At 40.6% G+C, this 15,824-nt stretch overlaps 1 protein-coding gene across 4 annotated transcripts in view; it reads left to right on the top strand.

Moving 5' to 3' along the window:
• The first annotated feature begins 620 nt into the window (after nt 1–620).
• The window catches only part of LOC112146837 (glutamate receptor ionotropic, NMDA 2B), a 154,276-nt gene continuing 139,072 nt past the window's right edge, over nt 621–15,824 (top strand). For 2 of the 4 annotated variants that reach the window (XR_002919323.2, XM_024272858.2), the window contains exons 1-3: nt 621–1,916; nt 5,059–5,197; nt 6,950–7,058. Coding sequence is in view for 3 of the 4 variants with exons in the window: in XM_024272858.2 (XP_024128626.1) it covers nt 7,032–7,058 (27 nt within the window). In the remaining variant the exon portion in view is untranslated. Of the gene's footprint in view, nt 1,917–2,728; nt 3,062–5,058; nt 5,198–6,949; nt 7,059–15,824 lie in introns of all 4 variants that reach the window. The other 2 variants (XM_024272860.2, XM_024272861.2) reach the window with 2 other exon arrangements.

The following is a 15,824-nucleotide window of genomic DNA, read 5'->3' on the forward strand; positions in this document are numbered from 1 at the left end:
ATAATTGAAAATGAATGAATGAATGAAGCTTAATTTCAATAGATCTTTACAACACCTTCAGGGTACCAAAGTGCTTCCCAATAAATCAATTCAATTCAAATTAATTTAATTCAATTCAATCACTTTTATTAATATAGCCCAATATCACTTAACAACTGTCTCATTGGGCTTCAATAAAAAAAAGAAAGACAAAAGTTTAACGTTAGCCAAATCAAGAATACAATTAAAAACAGCATAAAATGACAATAAGCATTGAAAGGTAAATAAGAATGGAATTCAATAAATTACAAAGCCAATGACTTCTTAGCATTGAAAGCCAAGTTTTTAATTGATATTTAAAGGTATTAAGGTGAAATATCATGTATAATTCTGCAGGAATGTTATTCCATAACTGAGGCTAACAATGAAAACGCCCCCCAGTGTTTCTGTGGTGATCTGGGCACATCGAGCAAATATTAAAAGTTCTGAAAATTGTGAAAATACTGATCGTAAATTGTTCTGAGGTGTGTTTGAATCAATGTTGAATTTTTTTCTCCAGAGTTGGAGATAAAAACCCATAAAAGCAGTGTTTTAGTTGCCATAGCAACTGTAAGTTTGAGGATGCAATCTGCAGCCGAGAGGTTCAGGCTCCTTTTCAGCATCTCTGAGCTCATTTCTGTGAATGTTCCTATTCTGGAGGATCCGTCTTTTTGCTGGGGGGTGCACATTAGAATGAGCTCAGCTTGAGAGTCTGTCATCACACGGGGACGCTCCACCGATATCCACCTTTTCCAGCCCGCGTGTCGACGACCGACTCTAGGTGGAGCCAGTCCCTTATTAGTCTCACACCGGGGTGGGTTCCTCGACATTTGCCGGAGCCCCCCCTCCCCTCCTCTTTCCCTCCACCTTCTCCATATCTCTCTCTCCTCACACTCTTTCAATGAATACTAATGCAGCGAGCGGGCCCACCTCCCATCTTTTCGCAGGGATGGGCGGGAGGGGGGAGACAGAGCAATTCCAGCTCAGTATCTTTCCTCCTGAGGTAGGCAGTGCTTGACTAGCAGCAGCCCCCCCTCACCCCATCCAATGCCTTTTTTTTTCCTTCCTCCCACTGAGCAGAATGGGTAATACAGTGCGTTGCTGCTGCAACAGTGTATAACCTGTGTGAGTGGCGTGAGCTCTGTGACCAGAGTTAGGGGGAAAAAGAGGACATCTGTGCCTGCTTTGTGTCATCTGGATGGGAAGTCTTTTTTGGCAGGAGAGACAGAAGAAAGCAGAAGGCAGCCGGGGAAGGGGAACAACTGGCAGCAGCCAATCCCCCCTTCCACCTATAGACTGGAGACAACGGAGGCCACCGGAGTATTTGCTTTTATCTTTCGTTTTTTGTTCTTTTTTTTTCTCATTGCGTTGCTGGGAGGTGCTTTGCCTTTTCATTTGCTTGCTCTTTCGGTCCTCTGTCTTCTCATCTATTTTGCCATTTACCTGGTCAACAATTTCCTCTATTTATGAGCCAAACAAGGAGCGAGGAGAAGCAGAGCGACAACGAGAAAGAGACAGAGGAGGGGGATTTTTCTCCCCTCTTTTTATCCTCTTTCACCCCCTCTTCATCCATTCTTCCTTCCCTCTCCATCCGCTATCACTTCCAGCCCTTTCTCTCCCTGTGCAGCCCACGCTCCCTCCTCCCTCCCTCCATCGCCTCCTTCCTCCTCCTCTCCTCCACCACCCATAACTTTGGCTACTTTTTTGCTTTTTAACTCCATCTGTGTTTTTATTTCTTTCCTTTAACCACCTTTGATAGAGTCTTTTTAATTGGCTTGTTTGTGTTTTCTATTTATGCCTCTTTCAATTTTGTACCTTTTCCTATTTTCCCCCCTTCTCTTTTTTTCCTCCCACCACCCTATGCATCTTTTTTGGCCGATTCTTAAATCTAATCATAGGTAGGTCGATTTAGTGTTTAGTGTTTGTCTCTTTTTCTGTGTACGCGAGGTGTTTTTGTGTTTGTTGCACACCTTCACACACACACACACACACACACACACACACGTTCTTCTGGCCTTGCTGACCGTGGCGCTCCTCCAGCCCAGCTCTCACTTAATTACTGTCCTCCTCTCATCACTCTCTTTGCTCCATCTGTGGTGTCTGACTTTTCTTTCCTCATCCACGACCTCGGAGGCTCATCCAGCCAGCTCTGTTTTATTCATGTTGTTTTGCACAAAGAGTCTGTTCCTCCATTAAAGTTCATCCCATGGCTTCACCGGTGTTTGTTTCTTTGTTTGCCGTCACGCACACTGATCGTCAACCTGAGGTGTGTTTAGGTCCGAGGCTTAATTCAGGTGAATCAAACCAGGAGTAAATCAAGAGAGGGGGGGTCACCTCAATTTTTTGCTCGCCCCGATTCCTCTCTCCTCCCTCTGCCTCAAATCTTCCCAAAGCAGCTGCAGACAGACACACACAAGCAGTCAATGAGAATAGACTAGAAATCGCAGCCTTTACTATCAAACGGATTTTGCTCCCCTCCCGCCTGGTTTTTCCTTCACAATTTTTTGGGCTTCTTCAATCACCTCTCCCTCCTTTTTCCCACTCCTTCTCATTTAGTTTGTTTTTTTTTAAAGTCATATTTGAGGTTTATTAACCTTTAAACCCACTGAAGTGTGAATTGTTTTATTAAAAGATTGGATTTGAAAGGGAAAAAGCCTCATAATTCATCTCCTTTTTCCTTTATATTTCCATTTCTCCCCCCCTTTCTAAGGAGATTTAATGCAGCTTCTCGTCCTATCATGAAGATAATTGGAAGTGGGACTTTCTTGCTGCCATAAATGCACTGTGGATGCAGTTTTCCTGTGGAATTACCCTTTAAATCCTGGAATAGAATCCAAAAAAAAAACCACACAATTAACAAAAAGTGATCTAAAATCTGGACGCATTTTGTTTTCTTGTAACGGACTGATCTCTGAATCGTAATGGGATTTCACAATCGAGGATTAACGACTCAAGCGACGTCTCTGTCAGTTAGCTGCCAGAGCAGCTGCAGCTCCAATTTCCCACCACATTTTTATAGGTTTCCCATTTAAGTCTTAAATAGGTGAGTATGCTGCTTTAAATGGGCTCATGTGTTTGTCGTTGCATGTGTCATGTGTGCAGGAGGACGATCATTTCTTTTATTGTAACGGGTCTGAGGGCGTGCGCCGCCCGGATGGGTCAGCTGTCAGTCACAAGGCCAGTTCAGAAATAATCTCGGCTCCCGGCTTTGAGCTGCAGCTCTCTGGTCCGTGGAGTAGCTGCTTCTGTCGATCAAACCGGGGCTTGTGTGTATTTAAAGCAGCACGGGGTGTGTTAGTGCGAGAGGGCTGGAGATCAATAAAGAAATCCCTCTGAAGAAATGGACTAAACTGCTCTTTTCTCCGAGCGCTTCCAGTTTATCGGCTGGTTTTTTGAATGAGAAGGCCTCAGATCCCAGCAGAGGGAAGATGTAGAGACTCTTAAGGGCCATCAGGTGTGACGACCTCACACCTGAATGTCAGGTCCTGACCCCTGAGTTGACCCTCAGATGGCCTTAAGTTTCACCTGTGACAAGCTTATTGTGAAACCTTCCCTGACAAATCAAGTCAAAATGGACGGTTTTTGACGTCACTTGGCGGGAAAACTCACCTGCTTTGAGCGGTTTAGCTCCTGTCGCTCTGGTTTTGAGCCTGAGCTCCTGCAGCTGAGTCTCTCTTTCATGCCAATGCACATCTTTACGTTGGATCCTTTCCACGGATCGATTTAAGAGTATATTTCACTTGACATCATTCCTGTTTACTCATTTTTGGAGTTTTCTCGTCAAACGGAGCGATTAAAAAGAATCTGTGTTTGCAGTCATCAATGATGAGCATGCTGGGAGGGAGACGGCGGGGGCTAAGTAGATTCATCATCTACCCCTCCACCCAACCCTTCTTTTTCTCTCCTCTCCACCCATGTGCTGCCTAATGAGACAACAGCTCCTGTGTGTGGCTCCGAGCGCTGCACCCGCCCCACAGAAACCAGCCCCCTCCCCTTCTCAAAGGTGTTTTGTATTCAGTCAACTTCCACCGTGAGCCATCCAGGGATCACAGAACCCACTTCAGAGCCCTGAACCCAACGCCGCCAGTTCACATCAAGTGTGTCGGCTCCATCCATCATCTCATTATAAGTGAGCAGATCAGTCCGCGGAGCTCCATCTTTGACTGGCAGCGTTTCTGCGGCGTGCCTCTGAACGCCGCTCCCCCATTAACGGAGCGAGCAGGGAGCCTATGTGGGACGACTTAAAAAGTACATCTCCATTTTATTGGTCGTATATTCACTTCAGGCGAGCAGAATATGGGTCATGATCTGATATAAAAAGGCTATTCAATAATTCATCTGAGCTGATTAAGAGGACTTGTATCGACAGAGACGCCGTCCGTGAGCAGAGACGTACAGAGAGTGCACAGAAATGCGTTTAGGCCACTTTACAAGATTAGGGCGAGCTGAGCCGCCGCATATCAAGTAAGAGCTGCAAACCTTCTGTTTTAATCTGCTCTTCTTTTATTTCATGCGGCTGGGTGCGAGAGCGTACACGTGATGACGCTCTAAATTGGGGATCACATGTTACTGTTTGTGTGAGGGCCATCAATTTATTAAAAATGAAAAGTGCAATCTGTTGCCCTGCAGAGTCTGGTTTATAATTCATTGACACATTCCACTTAACCATTTATTTACCTAAAATGTGGCTCAAACTCACTTTGCTTCTTTTTGCCTGCAAGAAGGGAGGATTTCCTCTAATATACAGTCTGGAATCTGCATTTTTGTGCAACATATTTCCTCAAATTAGGTTGAGTATTCATCTGAAAACACATCTGGTATCACTAAAAATACTTTTTTGATACTAAAATGTCAAAGACAGATCACCTTTAATATAGATTTGAATCAAAGAAACCAGTTTAAACAAACTACTTCAAAACTTGCTTTTCTGCCTCTAAAGAGGGCAGAGATTGTCGTGCCAAAAGCACAGCTTTCTTTTATTAGAGTTTAACTCCTAGTCACCAACTTCTAACCCCTTCTTTGTTCTCTTTGCAACAACAGACTGCCGGGCGTCAGAAAAACAAACTTCTCCAAGCATCTTCTGGGAGGAAGAGAAGCGAAGCTGCTCCTGTGGAGTACAATTACCTCCAAACTGCTGCATTAGCCTCGTGACCTGTGGAGGACTTTGACTAAAACTGCTGTGAGTTCTTTGTTCTTAAAAAAAAAAAAACCTAAAAAAACAAAAAACAAACAGATGCTCAGCAGGACTGCTGCCTTTCTTTAAAACATCTGCATTTTAGCGCTCTAATGAATTTAGGATGAAAACATGCATTCAATGAAGTTGCTGGAAGAGCGCCACCTGAAAGGGACGGGGATCCAGTTGCTCTCTATTTCTGAGTTCATTAAAGTCATCTGTCTGCTGGTGCTGACAGGTGGCATCATTTCAGGTGAACAGTTCTTAGTTTAAATGAAGCAAAAACGCTGGTAAAATACCTGTTTAGTAAACACAAAGCTACGTTCACACCCAGCATGCAGTGTGCGTCTAAAAACATGCTAAATGTGCTTTCCTAAAGGGTGACCAAACCCTAAATCAACTTTTTTTGGCTATTGACCACTATAAATGGGGCTTTAAAAGTGTTGTCTGTTGGTCATTGCCATTTTTTTGATAAATCAAAATAAACGTGTTTAATCCTTGAAAATATAGTTAAAAAACATGCCAGTGTGCTGCCCCCTACAGGTTGAATCGAAGTATTACAGATGAAATTTGTGATTGATCAAACTTTTTAAGACCCAGGTCATGATCTGCAGCTCCAGTAAGGATAACAGTCCAGTTCCACAGCTCCACCCCTCTGACTGGATTTTCACATTTTGGCTGTGGGTGGAGTCAGCCTCCAACTTCCTGTTTGGTTACCCTTTAAATGCCTTGAAAGCCCTTAGGCTAATCCCTAATAGATATTAGCGCATGTCCACCACCTACAGTTGTTTGGTGTGGAATGTCCAAGTGGTGCAAACCTGGTGAATGTTGCTCCGAGTACCTGATTGGTTGAAGTTCAGCTGGTTGAACTTTCAATGGCTGCTCTTTTTGTACGTAGAAACTTGTAGAAACTTACGTAGGCGATGGTTTTGATTGCAGAAGCCAAAAACGCATGTTTACACAGCCTTTTCCTCAGAAGTGGTCGTTTCCAAGGGCGGTGTGAACGTAGCTTAAGAGCTTCTCTACTAGAGCTGCCACAAACGACTATTTTAATAGCTAGGAAAGTTAGCATTTCTACATGTCTTCCAGAAAGACAGATGTTTCCTTCAGTAGAGACATTTCCCTCCCACGGGGTAGAGGTTCCAGGGATGCACAGAAAACACTTAGCTAGCCTTGACAGTGTGGGGAACGCCCCTCATATTTACTCCACCGTTTTAGAGGATCACCTTTTTTAGCTTCTTTTTGCTCTCTGTTTGCGCTAATGTTAGCTTAGCTTACCTTGACGCCGATCCCTCTTCCTCGTTATTCTCAGTCACAGCGTTCTTCTTCTTCAGGTGTTCATGGATCACCGTAGTGCTGCTGTGGAACACAAGTTCTGCCTTGAAGATATTGCATTGGACATTTTTGCTTTCTTATTTATTTATTTTTTTACTTTTTTAATGTTTCCCACAGTTTCAAACTCCGTTGGTGTGTTGTTATGTACCTGGGTCTTCCTAGAACTTCCTGTGACATCACTACTGACTCGGATTAGTGTGTCAGACAATTTTAGGAAGCAGACCCTGTAGTTTTGAGATGAAATAAAAATAAATGAACAAATAAAGAAACTATTTTAATAGTCGAACACTATGGCAGCCCAATTCTCTACTCTACAAAAAGCTATTTTTTATTTTTTATACTTTTAATAAAACAGCTTCAAAGACCAGAAATGAGAGGCAGTGAAATCTTGTAATCAATAATTTGTTGTCTTCCCCTTTTAAGGTTGAGCTTCTCTCAGTCTGAGGCTATGAGAGGGAGAGAGGAGGCCCAGGCTGCACCACCATGCTACTTCTGAGAAGCTGGGATGAGTGTTTGGCTGGCAAAACTGAAGGTAAGACGGCGCTGATGCGTGCTTCACAACTCAAGGTTATTGAAGGGATTTCTCTGGTGTTTCTAGCTGCATCTGTGGCTTCCGTCCAAAATGTCCCAACGATGAATGTTCTCAAACTTCCCCTGAACCTGGCAGCAGATTATCAGTCGGGTGAGGGGTGGAAGGTGGAGCCCGCTGGCGAAGGGTTCAGTTCTGGGTTTGGACCTTGGCGTCCGCTCCGGTCAATACATGTCAGGGTGCTGATATCAAAGCTGACCCGTGGTGTATTGACGACCAGCCTCATTTGCAGGACTCTGCATGCATTGATCATGCAATTAACGGATTTGCTAAATATGATTTCCTTGGCTTGTAGGTCACGGTCTGCTTTGCTGAGTCGGTTAAACGATAAAACTACAGCTTTATGATAAAATGAAGCAAAAATTAACTGATAGCTTATTGTCACATCAGCACATTTCATTGAATCCTCTTTAAATCCACTTTTCCTGGCTTTTTCTTTCTATGCTCTATTAATCAGATGTGACTTCTCATAGACACAAGCTTTGGTGCAAAGGTGCAAGACAATTTTTTTTCTGTTTTGTTGTAGCGAGTGGGTATTGAGAGCCGCTACGTGGGCTGGGAGTAATGGACTATGCTTGCAGTGTGTGACCAAACTGCAAATGGTGTGGAGGCACTCTTTCTCTCCTTAAGCAGCCGCCTCGGCCGGCTCTGGAGCGACGGAGCGGCGCTCAACCTCGGCCGGATCGCTGAAAGTCACACAGCAGCTCCAGCCCGTGCTGACGCTGCACATCCACCAGCGCCTTACGTCAGGAAACATTACCATATAGATGAACTAATAGTGATTGGGAATTTCATTTACGACAAAACCCCAACAAATTCAGCCGCACTTGATTAGTAGTCTATTAGGTTTCCTGGTAAAATCAGCTTAGATAAAAGGTTAAGAAAAAAATTGGAATAACGCCTAAAATGAGGACATATTAGAAATAATAACGTCTCATGAGTTTTAAAAAAAGATTTATCTTCAACCCTTGTGTACCTGAGCTGAATAGGATTCGGGCGCTTCATTATATTAACACAGCTCAGTGCAGTTAATTAACCGCAGTGTGGCTTTTCAATCAGTTTGCAGGCAAATCCTGTTCATAAAAGACTCTTATTCAGAGCCCACGTCATCAGTCATGACCAGCAAACCAGTGACAAATATGAAAAGCCCCATCTTTGATGTGCAAAATGTTGTTTCTTTTCAGAATCAGCCTCTTTAGTGTCACTTTTGTGGATGGAAGAGTAGCAAAGAGAAGAGAAAGAGCCTCATCTGTCTTCTCTGGCACTGCCTTCAGCTACACGGGCCTGTATTTTTAAACATAAGAAATAATAATCATTTAGATGGCTTATCTATTTAAAAAAACAGTTGTTTAACAAAACCAGCTTGAGGAGCTGAAGAAGATTATTTAGGCGTTTATGACAGAAACCAGAGGAGTGACTGCAGCCTCCTGCTCTGCTGCTGTCTGTTCTGTGGTGACGGGAGAAAAAGTGGAGTAATGCCGCTACATTTGAGAGATCCATTCTGTTTTTTAACAGATACTTTTCACGTTGACGTCAGACAAAATGGCGACAGGGCCGGAAATGCGAATAGTCACTTACGGTTTACGGGTTTAGACGGCACAGCTGGCAGCTGAACGCTGTTTAACACAATTTTACGTAAATAATAAAAGATAACCTTACCAATTTCAACAGAAAAATATACAATATTTATTTTATGAATGTCCTGCCTGACTGTAATTTCATTTCCTGTCTTAAATCCTTCACAAATCTAAACACAAATTTGAATAATCCTTCAATATTGGAGGTTCTATTAAAAAAAAATCGACCTTTCATTTGATGTTATTCGCACAAAAACTCCTGCAAATTCATGTTGGTGACATGTAATGGGTGCAGCCAAGATGCACATTGATGCATTCTGACCGGATGTGTTTTAACTGCACCCGAGATTAAATTTAGTTGTTGTAATAAGAGGTATTTGTTTATTTTTCGAGGTATTTTAAGGGGTAATTGTAGAAATAGGAATTATTTACCGAGTGGTGATTATTTTAAGTGCTGCTATGAAGTATTTTCAGCTTTCAAAATAAAAGCGGCCAAGACAAAAGTTCAACTCTGGCCGTACGCATTTAGAAAATTACGTGCGAATAATCATTTTCTTATATGCATATTTTTGACAGATTTGTTTAATATCATCCATACGATTTGGGGGAAGCAGCTGTGGAGCATTCTGCAGACAGGATACTGATAATTTATCCAAGAGGAGAAAACGAATAAAACCAGGTCGGAAATTTATAAAATAAATGTTGTACAAATTTTGGTTACAATTGGTTAGTTTACCTTTCATTATTTACATAAAACTGGTTAAAACAGTGTTCAGCTGTCAGCTTTACCGTTCTAAATGCGTAAACCACCACACAATCGCCATTTTGTGTGATGTCACGTGAAAAGGGTCTACCCAACAATATTCCTCAAGATCGACCATCTTGCCTGTTTCCCAGCTCTCCCTGCACTTCTTGCTGCTGATTACCTGGATCAGGTGTGCTCAGTCGGTCAGAATCACCTGAGTCAGCTAATCAGCAGAAAGCAGAGAGAAATTGAAGGAGTAGGGTTGAGTAGCCCTGCTCTAAGTGATGTGTACAAATCACATGTCTCCTAATTGAGTTGTTCAAAAAAGACAACCCACAAAGTCTACATTTGTCATCAATCATTGGATTTGAACAGAAAGCCCACCCACCACCCCAAATGCTTTAGCTTGACCTAAAAACGCACCGCCAAGACCTGCGACGGGGAATCGAAACAGCCAGTCAATGCAGCTTCACTCATCCTCGCCCCCAGCAGAGCAGCGCTAACATAAGTCACCTGGAAAGACCTGCAGATCCAATCATTAGCTGAGCGCTGCACTTCCAGCGTTTGCTTTGGTGGCAGCTGTTATTTTCAGGCGCAGCCTCGGATGACGCTGCGAGGACGCTTCAGGTGCTGTCAATGTGTGTGCTCCAGTTGCTGGATGAATGTAGCGCTGAAATAAATTATTGATAATTGGAACTGAACCAGGAGAATCTGAACTTTTTTTCTGTTGTTTTGTTTATCTTTTTTTATATATCCCTTAGGTTAGTGGGAAACAAGTTTGCTGCTTTTCTTTAAAAGTTTGAAAATCAAAACTCTTTAACAACTGCGGCAGCGTCGATGACGCTTAAGCACAAAATCTTTAACGTGCAGTAACTTTTTAACCGCTGACACGATCTAGAATGACGTTGATCGTCTTTAACCTTTAAAAAATTACAATAATTCAAAGAACATAAATACTGGAGCACAGGTGTTAAAGGGTTAACTCTTAAGTGACGTTAATCTAAACCAGTTTATAGGTTTCTTACAAAGGATTTGTCTGAGATTTGAACCCCCATCCCCACTACTGATTGCGTAAATCAGCGGTTAACAGGAAAAGTGTAACAAAGTTAGTTTTTGTTGTGAAAGCTAAAAATTCACCCTAAAAAATATTGTTTCTGGTGTTTTGCTGCTGATGGAGTACATTTTACTGTAAGCTAAGTGCATTTTTGAGAATGTATATATTCAAGTTGTGATTTGGGGGCCACAGAGAAAATGTAACTCCCAGCTAACGGGGGAGGGGAAAGGGGGATGGGGCTACTTGCCTTCGACTCAGAGACATATTTCTAACGCACTGCGGCTGCTCTGATGAAACTATGTCCTAAAAAATGACAGTTTTTTTTTAATTTTTGCTAAAAAGTGCGTAATCACAATTAAAAGACCACTGTGAACACTTTAACAATTGATCAAACGATGATCAAGTGCGTCTTTATAGGGCATGATTTTCTTAAGCCTTTCAGAGTGATCTATATCCATAAATATGACCATGTATTACTTTTGGGACACTAAAAAACATTTTTATGAAATATTAGTATATTTCGTGAGTTTTTTTCCTACCTTTAAGTAAAACGACTCAATGTCTGAGGCTCCGCCTGCTGCTGCGTGTGGGTTCCGCCCATTTCATGGCGTCATCCTAGAGCTGACAGTGCATCTTTATTTCTCCCACAAAATTAATCCAACCTTTTTCAAAGAAGGATGCACACGTTAAGCTACTTTTAGCAGCCCTGGCCATCGCCACACTGGTTCAAAACTCAAATACACTCAGCGTCTGGACTCCTGTGGCTGACGAAGGGGTCTTACAGGAGCCCCACCTCAAAATAAACAAACACCTCTTTGAGTTGGAATTTATTGAAGACAGGACACAATTGGAATATATACGGTATTGTGTATCTATAGTTTCGTGCTGATCACAGCTGGCTCAGTGGAGAAATTGGTTGTTGGTGTTGGATTGGGGGCGGAGCTGTCAGAGCAGACTCTTCCTGAATGTGGCTGTCTCACTCTGTGACGTCAGATCATGAGGACCCGCTTGTTTTCATGGGTATGGAAGGAGCTGAAACCGAGAGTGCAGGTTTTTAGAGAATTACTCAGAAATGCGTGAACTGATCTAAATACCGCTTTGGGGTTCTTTATATTGAGGAATGAACAGTATGATACACTTAAAAGCTCAAAAAAATATTTCAGCTGCAATTTCCCATATATTCTGCTAATTTTTGCAAATACCATACTACCGCTTGGTTGACATAAACATACATTGCTGACTAAATGAATATTTTTATAAACTCACATGCATGAATTTTCTAACTCTTGTAAGTAATTTTTTTTAAAGTAGTCTAAAACAGTTTTTTTCCTCATGCTGTCGTCTTCTTCTGGAATAAAGTGTAACGCTATAGCGCGATCGCCACCTAGTGGCCAAACTGAAACTCCATCCAGGAGAAGCAGAACAATGTTTACAATGTTAGTGATCTGAACATTTTTGTTAGAACTTCTCCTTTAGAGAATCTATGTAACATATAATGCTATTAACAATCTCATTATTCCATGAATATATTTTACAGTATGTAAACTGTATCAGATTAATATAAATATATTCAAATTACATAGTAAATTATTATTGTATTTCTAAACTAATGTGTATAAATGGTTAAACTCAGAATTGAATTGAAGACTTCAAAGGATAAAAAAAAATTGGAATAGAATTGATTTAGACTCTTGTGAATCGTATTGAATCGTTTCTTTAAGAGTGCTCATTTTGCTGTCATATTTTATGAAATTGTTCATGCAGAAAAGAGAAAGGATGGTTGCAGATTATATTTCTTCACCTGTAGCCTCTTGTAGATCTCTCAAATAGGGCATGTGTGGGCTCATAAAAATAAATGTTTGGTGTCCTCATTTATTCTTTGAGGATAACTCCTTCAAATCTAGCTTTATTTTTTACATTAATGACCCCTATGTCCTTTGTGATTAATGCTAAACTAGGAGACTTGATTTATGTGTTATTGCACTAGAGCTGCAACTAATTAATTTGGTTTAAGCGTCTTTTTCTTCATCACAGCTCCTCTAAGCTACAGCTTTCTATCCCATTATGGAGGCAGTGCTGGACAATAAATCAATGTATGAAAAAGATTACAATTTCTGATGTGGCGCTCTGCAGAAGTGAGCTGCGCCTCGCCGCTGCGAGATGAAATAGCAGTGTATCATGAGCCGAGCCACTTGCACAAGAGAAAATCTTTAAGAGGCTGTTTGTTATGTTGTGAAGATGAAACAGTCAAGCATGGGCAGTGACCCTCATCTGTCCCTGAATGCACTCTCCTTTGCCAACACTGTCTGTCCGCCGACATCTCTCAGTTGAAATGTCAGAGCTAATGCTCACCTTGCTTCAGTGGTCTCACCTCTTTTGAGGCTCGTCCCAACTCTTTCTGCAGCGGGACTCTGTTCCAGTCAGGGTAATGTTAAAAGTTATTGATTGGGTGGTGTTACGGGAAAAAAATGCCCGCTAGGAGTTTAGCAGAAGAACTCCCAATAGGAAGCTAATGCCTCCCTGAGGGAGCTCATCCACACACTGTCAAAAGCAGTGATATGTAGCAGCCAGGCTGCAGAGAGAAGCTGAACATCCAGTTCCAACACGGCACACACAGAAAGGAAGGAGCAAAAACACTGGATTCTGGAGAATACAAACATAATAGGTTTGTCAAAGTCTGATTAAAGTGAACACGGTGGAGCACAATGCAGCTCTCTGCAGCCGTTTGATGTTCTTCTGTGTGTTCAGTCGATTGTTCTTGTTTGCATCTCAAATTGATTTCTTAGAGCAGGAGCTGAGCTTATTGAAAACAGTGTGAGATTGTCCAGTTCTGAAAACCCGATCATCATTTGTCCGCGTAAGAAAATGATTTCTGTGGCGCTTTTCATCAGGGATCCGCGTCTTTTTAGAAAGAAAGATTGTTGTCTGCGAAAATTGAGGGAGCTTTGTGTTTTTGTTGCAACTCTTCCATGCATTATTATAAAGTCAGATATTCAAAGCAGCGGCGTGATTCCAACTAACTCTTTTGTAATGACGCGGGGTTTGTTTGCTGTAGAACAGTGTGGGTTCTTCAAAAACACCCAAAAACACTTCATTACCTTTTTTCAATTGATTGTGTGGCTACGTTAGTAAACTAATAGAAAGATTTTTCTGCACTAAGTAGATAAGACTTTCATAAAGGTATGGTGGCCCTGAAGTGTGACTGATGACGTTTGATTTTTGAGTTTTTTCAATTGCATCTTTAATGTCCGCATACTAATAAAAATTAGTACGGAGCTTATCCAGTATCACTTCACACTAAATAACTTATAGTTGAGATGATGGACAAACATCATCATCCAATCAGTGATGTCATATAGTAGCTACATTTTCTGGTTTTCTGTAAAAAAAAGAAAAAAAAATTGGAAATAAATATAATTTCCAAAAATCAAAATGAAATGAAGCAAAGAATAAACCAGAAGAAGCGATACTGGATATCATCATCCAATCAGTGATGTCCATCGTTCCTACCCTCTCCAGTTGTGTTTGATTTGATTTGATTTTGACTTTTGGGAAGTACTTTTTTTCTAGAGATGTTTCAGTTTTCAGTTTTAAAAAATGGTGTTGGAAGTGCAATGGTTGCAAAAAACAAAGCTCCAGTGAGATGCTCTTGGTTCTCTTCTTAAAGATTGTTCAATGTTTTGCTGTTTAGATTGAAGTTTAACTTAGTTCAAATCAGCTTTATTGTCAAAAAGGCTGTACACACATTGAATACAGCACAGACGGTACAAACAGCAAAGATAAATGTAAAAAAAACAAAACAAGAAAATATAGTCCTTAATGGAAACCAAGTAAAAACAAAATGATAAGTTACCTTGATGATATTTTCTAAAAGTCTGATGTTTGAACAAACATAAAAGACTTTGGTAGAGAGTCTGAGTTTTGTTTTCTAGCACAGAAAACACATTTTTTTAAAGATTTATCTTGACTGTCATGACAAAACTACCCTCTGATATCATCTGAAACTGCTGCCTAAGGGTCTCATATTACAAAAGTGCAGAGCCCTTCCATGAGATAATGGCCTCCCTGTTGTTGTAAATCTTCTCCCACATTATTGACTCCGAGATGCACTTTTAAAAGAGACACATTTTATTGAGACATATATAAAGATAACAATGTTAGATGTCAGGTGACATCTTTTTTGGCCGGCCCGAAGCTTCGCTGAACCCTTTATGTTCGATCAGCTTCAAGTGTCACAAATTCACTGGCAGGTGTGTCTATGAATCCTCTTTCTGTCAATAAATAGTATGTTAACAGTGGTTTTTACTGTTTTTAAATCAAGGGAAAATTATTGGTAAAAGTTTTTTGGTAAATCATCTCATAAGAGAAAGAAATATCAGGCAATCTGAACAAAAAATGCTTTAATTTTGACTAAAAGCAAATGTTTATATTTTAAAACCGAACATTTTGGAGCTGTTTTAAAATCTGTTTTTCAACAGATTTTAGTGCCACTTGCAACAAAGGGGGAAAACACAAACTATAGAAACTCTGCAAGTCTTCCAACATCTCATCAATGCAGAATCATTTCCTGCATCTAAACCAAAGTCAGTTTATTTGTGTAGGGAGACACCAGAAAAAATCAAAAATAAAGGTTATCATCATAATCTATTCAATTTTGGCTTGCCAGATTAAATAGTTAATCATCCATCATGAAAATGGATATGTAAATGGATGAGATAAAGGCGGGCCATTCACTATAGAATGTTGTAACAACCCAGCGTACTGTAAGTGATTTAGATCTTCCTTAATGAAGTTATGCCAAAAAGTATTAATTAGTTGCCAGTTAGCTATTAATTTTGTACTCATTAATAGAGTAATATTTAGTTTATAATGGGTAATAAAGTGTTTTCTTGTTTATTTTGGGGTATGTTCCAAAAATAACCTGCGATAGGTGAAATCTGTGAAGTAGAATGACAGATGTCTGGAAGAGGCTGTAAGACTCCTCACTGCACACTTTTCTCAGACAGACATGAACATTTTCACACTTTCCTCTTTGGTTTAACCCTTGGAGCTGTAGCTCCAGTGTTTAACTCTTCAACGTTTACCCAATTATGAAAAAATCCAGCGGATTCTGAGGTGGAGAAAAGCAGCAGCATCAGCAATTTGCTATCATGCAACGGTGCAAAGCTATATATATATATATATATATATATATATATATATATATATATATATATATATATATATATATATATATATTTTTGTTATCATTACTATTCTTCTTTTCTTTTATTTTTATTTTTATTATATTTTATATTTTTTTATACATACATTTTATATTTTCTCTGAGACAA

Source organism: Oryzias melastigma, linkage group LG8 (assembly GCF_002922805.2).
Source record: "Oryzias melastigma strain HK-1 linkage group LG8, ASM292280v2, whole genome shotgun sequence".
Lineage (NCBI taxonomy): Eukaryota > Metazoa > Chordata > Actinopteri > Beloniformes > Adrianichthyidae > Oryzias > Oryzias melastigma.